Source organism: Arachis stenosperma, chromosome 1 (assembly GCF_014773155.1).
Source record: "Arachis stenosperma cultivar V10309 chromosome 1, arast.V10309.gnm1.PFL2, whole genome shotgun sequence".
Taxonomy (NCBI): Eukaryota; Viridiplantae; Streptophyta; class Magnoliopsida; order Fabales; family Fabaceae; genus Arachis; species Arachis stenosperma.
Genome location: NC_080377.1, coordinates 126,412,073 through 126,428,811, shown reverse-complemented (window position 1 = coordinate 126,428,811; position 16,739 = coordinate 126,412,073). Strand labels below are relative to the sequence as shown.

At 31.3% G+C, this 16,739-nt stretch overlaps 3 protein-coding genes across 3 annotated transcripts; 1 reads left to right on the top strand and 2 right to left on the bottom strand.

Annotated features, from left to right (window-relative positions):
• The first annotated feature begins 2,787 nt into the window (after positions 1-2,787).
• Positions 2,788-3,309, top strand: LOC130934258 (uncharacterized). Its single transcript, XM_057863845.1, has one exon. The coding sequence runs from the start codon at positions 2,788-2,790 to the stop codon at positions 3,307-3,309; it is 522 nt and encodes a 173-aa protein (XP_057719828.1).
• A 1,325-nt stretch (positions 3,310-4,634) lies between these two features.
• Positions 4,635-6,005, bottom strand: LOC130934251 (serine/threonine-protein phosphatase 7 long form homolog). The gene is made up of 5 exons (XM_057863840.1): positions 5,922-6,005; positions 5,572-5,823; positions 5,228-5,475; positions 4,902-4,989; positions 4,635-4,796 (listed from the first exon to the last, which is right to left on the bottom strand). Exons 1-5 carry the CDS (start codon positions 6,003-6,005, stop codon positions 4,635-4,637), a joined length of 834 nt encoding a protein of 277 aa, XP_057719823.1.
• An 8,979-nt stretch (positions 6,006-14,984) lies between these two features.
• LOC130934241 (serine/threonine-protein phosphatase 7 long form homolog) lies at positions 14,985-16,262 on the bottom strand. The gene is made up of 4 exons (XM_057863831.1): positions 16,194-16,262; positions 15,460-15,654; positions 15,268-15,362; positions 14,985-15,165 (listed from the first exon to the last, which is right to left on the bottom strand). The coding sequence occupies exons 1-4, from the start codon at positions 16,260-16,262 to the stop codon at positions 14,985-14,987; spliced, it is 540 nt and encodes a 179-aa protein (XP_057719814.1).
• Positions 16,263-16,739: the final 477 nt, after the last annotated feature.

Below are 16,739 nucleotides of genomic sequence, written 5' to 3'. Positions count from 1 at the left end.
TGTTCTGCTTCAATTGACAATCTGAACTTGATTATTCATTATATTCAACAACGAGATAACCGATGATAGAGGAAAAGAGAAAAAGAAAGAAAGAGAAAAAATCCAATGAAAAAAGAAAGAGAAAGAGGAGGAGGAGGAAGAGGTGGTGTTGATGACGACGATAATGAATAAGAAGAAGAAGAATGTGCGAGCGTTGATTGAAAAATCTATTAAGGAGGAGCGTGAAACATACGTGCCATAAGAAGCACGTTTTAGGAGTAAGTAAATTTCAAAACTTGTAAAACTTATACCTGGAGATTAATTCATTTATATATAATTAAACTCTAATATTTTTTAACAGATTTTTTCGTTTATAAAATAGAATAATTAATTATTTCCCTAGAAAAGATTTTCCAACTTTATATTCAGGAATACAATTTTTTTTTTGGGATTAAGAGCAAGTTTGTCGCACCTCCGGCGAACTCTATGATGAGTTAGGAGATAAAAGCAGGCCTATTAGAGATCAACCAGCCACAATTTCTATAATTGCTTTCTTCTTCACTGTTAACAGTGTCACAACGATGTCGAAAACTCCATTGTTATTCATTCATTATTATGGTGAAATAGTGTATGATGAAGAAGGTTCAATTGTCTTTAGATTGGGCCAACCGATAATTACGTATATGACATTGGAAGTCAACAGTTTAACAGCTTTGAAGAATGTGATATTGCATGCCCTCAGATAGCAAGAATCTAAAAGGGTAAAAATTTTTTACTACAGATATCCGATCGAGTTAGATGGTAATTTGTTTTATAAAAGGTATGTTATAGCTGTGTTGTCTTTGTCTATGTTACTAGTATATTTATCAGACCATCGTTGTGAGCGATATTTCTATTGTTTTGAATTAGGTACCGGTTGCGTGACGATGAGGACTTACGGCTTATAAGGTCGTGGCACAACCGATGGACCAATATTCATCTATTAGAATTATACGTGTTTCTTGTTGGCTTTGGCGGCCGAGGATCATCTGCGGATACTGTCGATGATAGTTCGACTAGTGGAGTTATTAGACGAACTATCAGAAGGACGATGGTGGATCTAAATAGGCCACCTGAGGGTAGTTAGGAGGGGTCTAATGTTGAAGTTCGTAACGTTGACTTAATGGATGACGGTCTTGAAAGTCATGACGGTTCTGCTATCAAAGATCCGATGATAGAGCAGTATGAAGTCAACCCGGATGATGGAGACGATGCTGACGAAGAACCACCCGAAATCCCTGATGATGGTGACAAGGAAGAGGAGATGAACTACTACGGTGACACACAGATTGCTCTGACACAGCCTTCCATTTCTCGACCATATGACTGGCCGGATCATTTCACTAGGTTGAATCTCGATGCAATGACTTCGGATTGGTCGTTTACCCAAGGAGGTTCTGAAGAAGACCCAAGCAATGAGTTTGAGGTTGGACAGCAATTTGAGAACAAGGAAGAAGTCATGTTGGCAGTTAAGCAGTACAGTATCAGGAGGGATATAGAGTACAAAATAGTAGAGAGTGACCATTGGAGGTACAATGCATGATGTATCCAGTTCGGACCCAGTTGTAATTGGAGTATACTCATTTCGTATTACCGAAAGCAAGAAAGGTGGGAGGCTAGGAGATACACTGGTCCTCATACTTGCATGCAAACTTCGATGGGGGCAAGATCATCATTGGTTGGATTCGAAAGTGATTGCACAACACATTTTCACGATGGTCAAAGCCAATCCAACAATCAGCATCAGGGTTTTACAAGGAGGTGTGGAGAATCACTTTGGTTACAATGTGTCCTACAGAAAGGTTTGGCTTGCAAAATAGAGAGTCATCGCTAGAATATATGACGATTAGGAGGAGTCATACAACGAGCTTTCTCATTGGTTATTCGCTATGCAGATGTACTTGTCAGGTAAGATTTATTTTTGGTTTAGTTATTCGCTATTAAATAATTCAGCCGTGTACAAAAAGTCGACAAATGTATGTCCATTTAGGTACTTGGGTGCAACTAGTGACATAGCCCTAGGCTGCATCCACCAACAGTGATTTTTCATCAAGTCTTTTGGACGTTTTCACTGTGTGTTGAGGCCTTCAAGCATTGTAAGTCACTTATCTCTATTGATGCACCCACATATATGGTAAATATGGTGGAACTTTGTTGATGGCCATAGCGCAAGACGGCAATGCAAACATTCTGCCCGTTGCATTTGCAGTTGTTGAGGGTGAGACAAAGGAGGCGTGGTCATTCTTTCTTTCGTACTTACGAGTGCATGTTACATCACAACCAGGGGTGTTAGTGATTTCAGATAGATACAAGTCCATTGATGGAGCACTGAATGCCGAAGGGAGTTTATGAAAATCGCCTCATGCCTTCCAAGCGTTTTGTACAAGACACATTGCAGCCAACTTCATGACCCACTTTTGGAACAAAGACTTGAAGAAGGTTCTTATTAATGCAGCGTACTCGAAGTCGCATTGTGAGTTCGCTCATTATTATGGCCATCTGAGGGGCAAAAATGTAGTTATTACAAACTGGCTTGAAGAAATGCCACGGTCACAGTGGGCACAGTATGCTGATGAGGGACGTCGATTTGGTCACATGACGACCAATATCTCTGAATGCATTATTGCTGTTATAACGGGTTTCTGCAATTTGCCAATCACGGCTCTTGTCAAGTCAAATTATTTTCGTTTGGGTGAACTTTTTGCAAGGAAGGTTTCTGAGGCACTGGCCCAACTTTAGGTCAGTGCTGAATTCTCACAGACATTAATGATGGCCATAGAATTCAACTTGAAGCACGTGAACACTATGAATGTTTACCAGTTTGATCAGTCCAAGACAAACTTCACGGTTGAAGAGTTAGCGGCAGTTCCGGGATCCAGGCAACAAAATTATCAGGTGCTGCTTGATGAGCGCAAGTGTGATTGTGGGTATTTTCAGGCTCTTCATATTCATTGTCGTCACGTGCTTGCAGCTTGCTCTCATGCAAGACTTGATTGGAAGCGGTTTGTTCACCCTGTGTACCACATGGAATCGGTCTTTAATATTTACAGATCAGAGTTTCGACCGATAGGACATGAAGATGACTGGCCATCGTATGACGGTCCCAGAATCCATCCCAAACATCAGACGATGAGAGTGCAGAGAGGTCGGCCCGTGAGCTCCAGAATTCGTAACAACATGGATGACGTTAAGCATAACGGGGAGAAGCAGTGCGGATTGTGTCGCCAAAGTAGGCACACGCGGAGGACTTGCACCGCTCTTGGTGGTGGAGGGGCATCTTCTAGTCGATGATAGTTGTAGTTGTTTTAAATAAATTAATGTATGCATGAACTATAATGTTATATGTTGTTAAATAAATTATTTCAGTGCATGAACTACAATGTTATTGGTCATTAAAAAAGTTGTCTTCCACCGTGATATATAACACAGTGATATATAATATCAAACATAAACACTGTATTCATCATAAGTTATCTATTTATAAAAGTTGTATAACAAAGAAATGACATTTTGTACATTAGTTTCATACAATAATCATAAAGAACTAGATGCTACTGACCTTGCGCTCTCCTCCCACTATGTGGGCCAGCATGCTGTCCATGGGGCCTAGGATCGAGACACCCACTTGTGCCACAGGGAGGTGGTCTGACATCTTGCCGACCACGACCAAGTGGAGGGACCGGGCCAGGCGCTGGAGTACTCATTTGATCCCTCATCGTCGCATAATCTGCAGTGGAGGATGACACGCTAGACTGATCAGTATCAACATGGCGTGGCAAGTATGCAGACTAAGGTGGTATAGTATGCATCTGTGAGAATGGCTGGGTCTGCTGTGGCATCGTCAATATATCTCCAAATCCGTTCTCACTGCCCTGCAGAGCGCCCGTCATCCAGTTTGGCACCATCAACGTGACATCAATCATGTCTTGCGTATCCAATATGGGCTGGTAATCAAGTTGTGGTCCGAGGTTTGATGGGCTGAAAGGTATCTGAAACTACGTGCCAATGTCAAAATGAACGCTCGCCTCTGGCTGCGAGCCCTGATGACTGGTCCCGGTCTCCGAATGATGTGACCCAGGCAACCTCAAAGACAAGTAGTCACCAGGCACGGGTCCTGACACTGATCCCACCTTCTGGCCTGCATCCTCGGCACCGTGAGCTGGCCGGCTGACAGGGTCTCTCTGGCGGGAAACCTCGTCGGGATCATGCCTCTCGCGCCCTCCGCTGCGTCTGCCTCTCCCCTTGGCTCGCCCCCATCCCCTACCTCTCCCTGCTCCGGCAGCTGGCCTGAGCTCTGGCAGGTGACCATTGTCTGACTGATGCAGGTCTGGAGTAAGTGGATGATGTATAGGCAGGTCCTCTAGGACCACCCCAGCAGGGACTAAGTGCTGGTCACCCAGACCGAATAACTCTGTGTGCACCCACTGCAGGTACCATATCATATACGGGAGGGACGGACGCAGGTCTATATAATGATATATCGGCAGACGATGGTCGGCCCGAGCATCCCACATCTCATGCCAACCACCAAGTAGCTGTGAGAACCACTCGCCGCAACCGAATCTCCCATCCAGCCTGTGCATGTCGTCAATTTTTAGTGGCCGAGTGGGAATGTGCTACAGGCCACCGAACTGACGAACTACCCGGTCCACCTGATGCCACTCGACGATAGCGAAGCAAAGCAGTGGACATACAACCGCCGCCGAGGCATCTACCTCTGCTATCGCCGATGGAACAATCCCAACCAGCTGCGGGTCAGCATATGGAGTCCATTCAACCTATTCACAGAACACAGATGCACGACGACATTCAGATAATCATATGAAACATGTACAAAAGTTAACTAAACATTAATTTCTTAAAATTAAACATTAATAACTTACATTCAGCATCCCTATCCCGTTCAGCATACGCCTGTACTGCCTCAGCCTGCTCTCGCCTGTGGCATTGTCCGGCCGGTACTGAACCCACCTATACAACCAACAACAATAATATTTTATCCTTTATTATTAATAAACAACTTAATAATGATTGGAATAACTTTGGTAAATGTTTATAGTACCTCTTGACCAGGGAAAAGCGACGAGCATCAAAGCCATCGGGCCGTACTAACAGAATACGGTGGTAGTCCCAAGAAAGAATCAAGCTGACGCATCCTCCCAAGTTGTGTTGACCATGATCTGTGGCCCGGCACTTCTGGCGGTACTACCATGCCAGCACAGCCGAACCCCACGACAAGCGGCCACACGCATCAATGTCCTCTAGCAGGAGAAGCCACCTGATATGGACCCGAGAGTCAGATGCATCGGGGAAGAGGATACCACCGATCAACTGTATGATGTATCCTCTTGTATACCTCATCAGGCGCTCCTTTGTGACATCCTGCTCTAGCTCTCCACAAACCGTGTTGTGGAACCAAGTGAGCTTCACAGTCCACTTTGTCTGTGACTGTCTGTCCTATAGGCCTGGAATAACACCCAGAATCTGATCACACAACTCCTCAATGGTCCGTCCTTAATGGTGCTGCGCCCACCCACCTATGCATCCACTGACAGGATCACTGTCAATCCTGAGTCCCAACTGATAGGCCACGTCCTGTAGGGTGATAGTCATCTCCCCGCACGGTAAATAAAATGTATGGGACTCAAGCCTCCACCTCTCTTTCAACGCCGAGGCAAGAGACCAATCATGCTCGAACACAACCATATATGCGATGGACTCAAATTCAACTCGTCTCAGATATGGCCTAATCTGCTCCGGCGGCCTTGTCATCAAATTCTGTCTGGTGCGCAAGATTTGAGGCGCCTACCAAACGAAAAAAATTTAATAAAAAAGAATATTGTGAATAAATACAATAGCAAGTTCACTTTTTATTCAATACAATAAAAAAAGTCACAAAATACCACTCGGTCAAGCCTCCCAACGATGTGCTCAGCGTGATCCAATCTATAAATCTCATGCTCATAACCCAATAACTGCTGCTCCATCGAAACACAATCCAGTAAAATAAATCACACACTATATTATTAAAAAATAAACTAAATGACAAATAGCTTATACACCTACTAATTTTAAGCTTACACTATTTAACTAACGTCGTCATATAACTAATTAATTTATAACTAACTCCACTCTAAATTTTATTACTCACGTTTCTTTCTCATCTAACTTAACCTAATTGATTATTCCACTAATTACCTTCTAATTCATAATGCAATCTAATACCTCTGACTAAATTATCTAATAATATACTTTCATATATTCTTTAATATGTTGATAGACAATACACAATCATTATACTAAAAAATAGTGACATAAAATAATCTACCTAATATAACAACACTTAAAAATACGTCTAACTAACTAACATGTAAACAATAAATCTGTTATTCTAACTAACAAACGATCTATACCTAATAATTTTATCTAACATGTAAACAGTAAACCAAATAATTCTAATTAAGATAAAAAAATAGACTATTATTTACTAACGTGGAACTGAGAAAATCGCCTACGCTAAACTTTACGGATGTCGAAAAAACAGAAAAGAGTAACAGAAAAAATTTGGAAGAGAGAATAAAGGAGGAAAGGGACAAACAAAATTGGTTCCACCGTTATATATAGTCTGCCGAACTCATCATAGAGTTCGCTCGAGGGGGGACGACGAACTCTATATAAATTATAGAGTTTGCGGGGGGTGTGGAGAACTTGCTCTTAATCCAACAAAAAAATCATATTCCTGAATATAAAGCTGAAAAATCTTTTTTGGGAAAATAATTAATTATTTTATTTTATAAACGAAAAAAATCATTTTTTTAACTCTAACGCGGTTAGTAATGAAAATGATGAAATGACTAACATAATTAATTTAAAAAATTTTAAAGATAAATTTAATTAAAAAAATTTAAAAACCAATTTAAAGAATAAATCATCTTTTAAGAATTTATTTGACTATTTACTTTAGAAAAGAAGCTTATAATATCATAACTTCACAATTTTTTTCGATAGCTAAATTACAGGCTCAACCTAAAATAGAAAAAAAAACCACAAAAATATTTAATTATCGATCAGAATCTTTTTTGACATTGCCATAAAAAATAGGGACCACTCAAATAAAGACGCGTATTTTATCTTTTGTTAAAGATATTTTTATATTATGTTTTAATTAGTTTTTGTATAATTTATTTGGTGTTCCTCATCACGTATTATTAAATTCTTCAAAAGATTTTCTTTCTAAAAATAATAAAAAAATATTTAATTTGGACTAAAACAAAAAAGGTAATAGATTAACTATTAGATTTTTTTTAAAATCACGCTCATCAATATATATATATATAAGGCTCAAGCCTCTTAAAATTTTTACAAATTAAAAATAATTAATTTATATTTGTGTAATATATAAAACAATTACTATATTATTAGTACATTATAGATTAAAATTCACTAATTTAAATATATTTTTATTTTTAATATAAGCATTAGAAATAAATAAAATTTTTATAACTAGATGTAGTGTAACAAAATATATATAATATTAATAAATTTTTAAAAAATTCTAAAAATATAGTTTCTATCATTTTAGTCAAATAATTATTTATTAAAATAGACAAATTAATTAATTTTTTTCATATACAGTTTTTTTAAGACATAAAAGTAATTAATTAGGACATTGGTTAAGATAATTAAAGTCACTATTTCATTAAATTTTTAATTTAAAGAGAAATCCTATTTAATTTTGGTATAGAAATTTTGAATTTAAAAATATTGATAAAAATTATGTTGAATTTTGATTTATTTTATTCTCATTTAAATTAATCACTACATAAGTTAAAGTTCTGTTCTGAAGTTATATTCGAGTTTTATTATGATTTTTAAAGTTTCAATTTACTTAGTTTGATTTTCTAATTTAAGTATCCGTGACTTATATTAGGGTTTTAAGTGTTTTGTTGAAAAAAAAATTAAGGTGAAAAAAATTTCAATTGTTGCATCAAATCGTCGCTAAAACGTACAACGTAGCAGTCGTTAGTCCGTCTCAGCATGCCGTTAACGATTCTGTGAGACTGTGACAAAAATAAGACCAGGAACCAATGTGAGTCATAACTGCTAAGTTGGAAGTCTAAATTGAGTAAAGCAAAACTTTTAAAATTATATTGAAACACAAACGTAATTTCAGATACCAATAAGTATTATCTTTTTGTTGACAATTAAGTTGTTTTAATGATAATTAAGATCTAATAATGGTTTATAATAAAAAAAAGCATACTTTTGCAGCAATGAACCTATAGCAGTAGTTAGTAGTGTTCATAGATCAGATAATATACATACATACATACATACATACATACATATATATATATATATATATATATATATATATATATATATATATATATATATCCACAGTATTTATTCGTATCTAATTTGTAATTTGTGGATATGATCTGATTTGTAAGATGAACGGATTGAATCGAATTTGATCCATACTTTAATCAGATAGAAGTAAATATGTTTAAAAAAGTAAATAAAAAATTATTGACTTTTTTTATAAAAATAAAATTTTTTAATATTTTTTATTTTATGGATATATTTGACATCTGATTCAAACATAAAAAGTGCGGATATCAAATTTGATCTAATGAGTTTAGTGCAGATTGGATCGAAATTTTAGACATATTCGATCTGTAAACACCCCTAATAATAATTATTAAAAAAATTATAATGATTATATTTTTAACTAAGAGGAAGTTTCAAAAAAAAAGAATACTAATAAATACAAAAATAATTTAATCAAATATTAAAAGAAAATTTTATTTTAAATTAGTTGGACTTCTTTTGCCCCCACACACACATATAATAATAATAATAATAATAATAATAATAATAATAATAATAATATGATAATTGTTTTATATATCACACAAATATAAATATTTTTTCTGTAAACCTAAGAAAGGTTTTGTAAGTTCCTAGTCTTGTTATCGATTTTTTTGTATTAATCCTCCTATTATCAATTTGATTCATATATAATTTGAATGATAAATTATTTGGTGACGTACTTCTTTTTTTACTGTGACATACTTGTTTTTTATTATTATTATTATTATTATTATTATTATTATTATTATTATTATTATTATTATGCACATTAAAAAATAACAGGGCTAAATTATTGTCATAACATAATGAAAGTATAGAAGTTTATCATTCTCCTCTAATAAAGAAAACAAAATTCCTTTCAATAGTTTATTTAACGTTTAGCAAAATTAAAATAAATTTACTAGAATAAATTTTAGTACGAGTTTAATATTATTATTCATCATAAAATACTTATAAAATTACTCGTAGATAAATTAAAAAAAAACATGATTTTTAATTTTAAAATAAATTTTAATTTTATTTTTTAATAATAATAATTTTTTACCGTATATAATTATTCAATTATTCGTTAATCACATATAAATAAGGGTAAAAAACTCAAATAAGCCAGGCTGAGAAACATATTACCCAAATCAGCCAAAATAATATTTTTTTCAGCATTCAACCAAAGATCACTTTAATGTAATTCGAATCAATATAATTCGAACTATAATTGCAAGTAATTCGAATAAACTAGCTTCGAATTAAGAGCATAGAAATTTGCATGTAATTCGAATCAAGTTCTCTCGAATTACAATAGCATAATTCGAATCAAATCGATTCGAATTAGTAGGGAAAAACGAGTTACACATAATTCGATATATGTCGATTCGAATTAGTAAGAAAAATAAATCAAACCTTAAAGTCTTTTTCTTATAGTTGCTAACATGGATAGCCCAACGCTGTGTCCCTGTCCCATATACTGATATACCTTCCATTAGTTTGAATAATAAAACTTATTTTGAACAAAATAATAATAATAATAATAATAATAATAATAATAATAATAAAATTTTTTTAAAATATTAATGAGTTATCAATTTGAATTCCATACAATATACTTCTGTCTATTTTTAATAGCTCATAAATATTTTTTAATAAGCACAAGTATTATAAGTGTGTTTGGTAAAACAGCTTTTAAAAATTAAAAAAATATAATAAACATATTTATAACGAAGAATATTTTTTTTCAAATTTTAGAAACCAATAATTTAAATATTTATTTGATTTACTCTCTATATTAATATAAATAGAGTTATCATTAGTCAGTAATAAAACTTATGCTGATACGTTTATTACCCATTTATATATATTGACTCACTTATACAAATCACAAAAAATGAAACACATATCTCAAGTAAAATTATATGAAGATTGTGTTAGAATTTGTGAAGGTTAGGTTGAGAAATTAGAAATATACGAGGATTCCAATGGCAACATAATGACAGGAAATATGTGTGGAAAAATAAATGAAATATATTTTTAATTGTTTTGTATGGAATAAAATATTTTCTTTAATTTCTAAATTATTAATGACTATGTAGAGTAATTTACTTAAAATTTGAGTACCTAAGTTATTAGAACATTACAAATTTTTATAGTACTCCTAACATTTTTTAAGCCATTTTTTTAAATTGTTTTGCATAGAATAAAATATTTTTTGTAGTATAATTTAAATAAATTATTAAAAAAATTTATTAAAAAATATTTATAAACTATTAAAATTGGACAAAAGTGTATTGTATAGAATTCGAATTGATAATTCATTAATATTTTAAAGAAATCTTGTCATTATTATTATTATTATTATTATTATTATTATTATTATTATTATTATTATTATTATTATTATTATTATTATTATTATGTTCAAAATAAGTTTTATTATTCAAACTAATGGAAGGTATATTAGTATATGGGACAGGGACACAGCGTTGGGCTATCCATGTTAGCAACTATAAAAAAAGACTTTAAGATTTGATTTATTTTTCTTACTAATTCGAATCGACATATATCGAATTATGTTTAACTCGTTTTTCCCTACTAATTCGAATCGATTTGATTCGAATTATGCTATTGTAATTCGAGAGAACTTGATTCGAATTACATGCAAATTTCTATGCTCTTAATTCGAAACTAGTTGATTCGAATTACTTACAATAGTAGTTCGAATTATATTGATTCGAATTACATTAAAGTGATCTTTGGTTGAATGCTGAACAAATTTTTATTTTGGCTGATTTGGGTAATATGTTTCTCGGTCTGGCTTATTTGGATTTTTTACCCTTTTAATAATATATAAATATTTAACAACATTTTAAATACTTTTTTAATAACATATTTATTAAATATTCTTTTTATAAAGTATTTAAAGTATATAAAAATGTACTCCTATTATAAAAAGAGTATTTAAAAGGTTTAATTATTCTGTTGGTCCTTATAGTTTTGCAAAATTTTTAATTAGGTCGGTTTACTTTTTTTTTTCTTTTAATTGGGTCTATGTACCAATTTTTTTTCAATTAGATCCCTCCTGATAATAATTGGCTTAATTATAAGAAAAAGACTTTAAGGTTTGATTTATTTTTCTTACTAATTCGAATCGACATATATCAAATTATGTTTAACTCATTTTTCCCTACTAATTTGAATCGATTTGATTCGAAATATGCTATTGTAATTCGAAAGAACTTGATTCGAATTACATGCAAATTTCTATGCTCTTAATTCGAAGCTAGTTGATTCGAATTACTTGCAATAGTAGTTCGAATTATATTGATTCGAATTACATTAAAGTGATCTTTGGTTGAATGCTGAGAAAATTTTTATTTTGGCTGATTTGGGTAATATGTTTCTTAGCCTGGCTTATTTGGATTTTTTACCCTATAAATAAATTACTCTAAATATTTTTTTTGTGTTATTCAATTATCTTTTTTAAAAAATAATTAACTATTAAAATAATTAAATTTTTCACAACAAAAATAATAAAAAAAATTATGAACGAAAAAAATTAACCATCATAATAATTTTCTGTATTTTTATTCATATTTTAATTATAAACATAAATATAATTTGATTATATTATTTATGAAATGTGACTATAGATATAGATAAAATTTAGTTATATTACTTATATATAGTTTCATTGTATTGCTTATAAAATTAGATTATAATTATGACAATAGAACTTTTCTGGTATCTTTGTATGTGTGATTAATTGATGGTGTTAAAATATTATTCTTAATTATAAATAAGGTTTATAATTTAAAAAATCAAAGACTCAATTAAAAAGATACGAAAAAATGATGTTAAAATATTCTAACTCTTTACAATAAAAATATTCGAATATCAATTAAAAATTATTTAAAATTTAAACTCAATAAAAATTTATATTCAATGTATTTTGTATTAAATATATTTAATAACCTATTATATCATATTGGTTGAAATTAGCTTTTATAATGTTAATTTTCTAATAATACTTTATTAGAAAGAAACTATTTTTTTAAAATTTCTTAAAAAACTAATTAATATTATATATATTTTGTTATACTACATCTAGTTATAAAAAATTTATTTATTTCTAATGCTTATTTTAAAAATGAAAATAAATTTAAATTAGTAAATTTTAATCTATGATATAAAAATAATATAGTAATTATTTTATATATCGCACGAATATATATAAATTAGTTATTTTTTATTTGTAAAAATTTTAAGAGGCTTGAGCTTGTTTCGATATAATTTGATAAATTCTATTTTAAAAATTTTATATATATATATATATATATATATATATATATATATAAATTGATGTGGGTGGCATATTTTTTTATATAAATAATTTAAAAAAAATCTAATAGTTAATATATTATTTTTTTGTTTTAGTTTAAATTAAATATTTTTTATTATTTTTGAAAAAAAAATCTTTTGAAAAATTTAATAATAAGTGACGAGAAACACCGAATAAATTATACAAAAATTAATTAAAATGAAACATAAAAATATGGGCAATGTACTTAAATAAATTAAATGAAAAAAACCTTTACTTGATTGCAACAAATGGAATTTCCTTACGTGAGTATCCTGTTTTGTTTACTATGTAAATCGTGAAAACTAACAACGATTTTGGATTTGTTCACATAAACAGTGGCTGCTCACCACGAATTATGAAGGAAAATTACTAGCCATAAATCATACTTAATTACTACAATTTATGAAGATTTTTCTCATTTAATTTATTTAAGTACATTGCCTTAAAAATATCTTTAACAAAAGATGAAATATATATCTTTATTTAGGCAATTTCTTAAAAAATAATAATAAAAAATAAAACATCTCTACAAATCTAAAGAAAATACCATGAATCAAAATACCACCCTAATTACAAGATCTAACACCAAAGTCAATAAAAATTTTATAAGACATCAATGATATTTTCTTTTAAATTAATTTATAAAATTTTTTAAATTTGTGTCTTCTGAAAAGTAAAAAAAAAATTATAGTAGAGTAAAATTTACCTAAAACTAAATAACATAGTGTAACACACATCTTTGATCAATATTAAAAAAAATTAGCCTAATTATGTACATAAAATCCTAAAAAATATAATTCTATGTTTTTTAATTAAGTTAGCTTTAAAACACCAATAATGCTTTTCCATGTGCTGCTTTTAATCTAAAATCCTAGAAAAAATTGATTTAAAATATTATAATGTTATTATATTGGCACAACACTTTATTTTTGTACGATAAATATACACCACACTTTATTAAATAATATTTTTATAAAATATTTAAATATTCTTTTTATAAAGTATTTAAAGTATATAAAAATGTACTCCTATTATAAAAAGAATATTTAAAAAGTCATTAAATTTTTATATGTTATTAAAATTTAATAAATACAAGTACATTTTTATATGTTATTTTTAATTCAATGTATTAATAGGAGTTAAAATTAATTTATATTTAATAATTTTATACTAAAATTAATTTGTTATAATCTTGTTTTATACTTTTTTTTAGTATATTTTTTTTATATTATATAATATTTTTTTTAATATCTTATTGTACAATGTGTAATTCGAATCAACATCATTCGAATTACATAATTGGCACTTGGAGTAATTCGAACCAGTCTTATTCGAAATACACTTGGAGTAATTCGAATTAAGCCACTTCGAATTATGTTGCATGGCGTGCATGAGAGGAGTTCGAATCAGCTTGATTCGAATTACATGTTTCTGCGTAATTCGAATCAGTTGAATTCGAATTATGTGGCTTTGGGTATCAATGTGTAATTTGAATCTATATGATTCGAATTACGTGAAAAATAAGTTTAAAATAGATAAATTCGAACTACATTTAAATATGCTTTGGTTGATTGATGAATCAAATTTTATTTTAACTTATTTGTGTCAAATTATTCTATCCTTGACTTGTTTATGTTTTTTACCCTATTCTCAATCTTTGCAGCAGGACTTAAACTACAGACAACTCCTTAAATAGTAGTTGGCTGCACTTGTTTTTTTTTTTAAGAATTTTTCATTCTTTCTTGGAGATACACAACAAAATTTGTGCATCCTGCTACGACATATCCTTTCTTTAAATAATAATTTGGTTTTTAATCATCTGTATCATCTATATTATTGTAAATTAATAATTTATTTTTTTTCTTTTCACTGCATCTTACTCACACTAAAATTCAAAAAATATTCTATTCATCTTCAGATTTTTTCTTTTAATAAATAAAATAAATATAATATTTATTAAAATAAATAATTTTAAAAGTATTTACCAATTTAAATTTTCTTATCTTATTTCATTTACACTGTAAACGAGATGACAATGCATGTATTTTGTTTATAGTGTAAACAAGATAAATTTATCTCATTTACACGGTAAACGAGATACATGCATTGTCAAAAAAATTGACAAAATTATTTAATTCAAATACATAAATAAACATTTCGCACCTCGCGGCCAGAAGATACCGATAGACCCTTCCATTTGGTGGATACTACTAAAAAAATTTCTGATAGATCCAGGACATCAAAAACGGAATGCAGCCGCGATATCCGTGACGCCTTGCTGTGTCGCCGAACAAAGTGACCGATACGTCCAAGCCAGCACAGTCGAGCCCCACAAAAATGCCCTATACTCCTCAAAGTTCTGGAGCAGCGGTAGCCAACGAAGGTGCACCAGATTGTTGGACTTGTCGGTCATCAAATACCTTCCGATCAGTAATATAATATAGCACCTGGCGTACTCTCAGAGGTCTCGGGATCGTCTGTCGGAGGGCATCTGGCGGACACGATCCGGCAGCCACACAAACTTCAGCGTGAAGGACTCCTTCCTCTGCGCAGCTTGCTGTGCTGCCACGGGAGGCCTGGCACCGAGTAACTGCTCCACCAACGCCCACGTCTCCATCTGGTACCACCTACCAAAGTCACGGAGGCACCCCCGATGGGGTTACGTGTGCGCATAGGCCTAGGTGGTACGACACGTCCTGCAGGGTGATAGTGACCTCACCCCACGGGAGATGAAACGTGTGCGTCTCTGGACAGTATCGCTCCACGATTGCTGAAATAAAGGAGTTGTCAAAAGTAAAATTCCTGAGGAGCACCGTGTCGCCGAATCCGGCCTCAGCCAGATACGGGATGATGGCATCGATTGGAGGAAGAGTATGGGTCACTCGCCGGAACGGTAGGAGACGAGGCCTCTGAAGAATGAAAAAAAAAGAAGAATTTAGCCTTACGAATAAAATATTCTAAATTTCTGGGTTACTGGATTTTATCTCTTTTTTTTAGTAATTAGACTAGCTTAACATGGTACACAATACATTAAAGTTTAGCAAATATTTTCATCTAAGTACAGCTATTTCTACTGGGTAACGTTTGTTTTCAGAGGCAGGACACGGAGACACGGACAACACTTATTTAAAAAATGTTTGGAAGCAGAGACATGGACACTGTACATATTATTTCCGAGACAGTTTTTATACTTTTGTGTCCACTCTTTTACGAAAGACAATTTTTTTTTGAAGAAAATAGAAAGATAAATTTAGTTATAGAATCTAAAAGAGGAAGAGAAAAAAGAAAGGTTTGAGGAGATAAGAGGACAAATTTTTAAATTTTAATAAGGGTAAAAGAGTAAAAAATTAGTGTCTCACAAGTTGCGTCTTAGTGTCTCACCAAATTGGAGGTACACAAATTTAATGTCTCCGTGTCCATCCGTGTCCTTCGAAAATCTGTGTCTCACCAAACCAAACAGCAGACATGTGTCACCGTGTACCACTGTGTCTATGTCTCTCAAACCAAACGCTGCCATAATGGACACGGAATTTGAAAGAGTGGACACGGACTTTTTTATAAATTTTGTTTTCCTTTTTGTCCATGGATATTTTTTATTATATCATTATTACCCCCTTCTTATTTTTTCTATTGCGTTGTTCTCATAGAGGTACTTTCTTCTTCCTGCTTTTTCTATCTTTTTTCTCTCTCTTTTCTGTAGAAACTTTTATTGAGATAGATAATTATTTTTTTTATCGTTTTTACTTCAATACTATTTTAACCTTGTATTATATTATTTAATTTATAATAAAAATAATAACAAAAATAATTAATCTTAAAACTTTTGAAAGATAAATATTATCAAAAGTGAAATTGATCTTTTAAAATGTTAAAAAATAAGTTATAAATTGTAATTGATTTTATATAATTTAAAAAAATCATTTTTTTATTAAAAAAATTAATTTTCTAAATAAAAATATATTTTTATGTGCAAAAACTTTTTTTCATGTAAAAA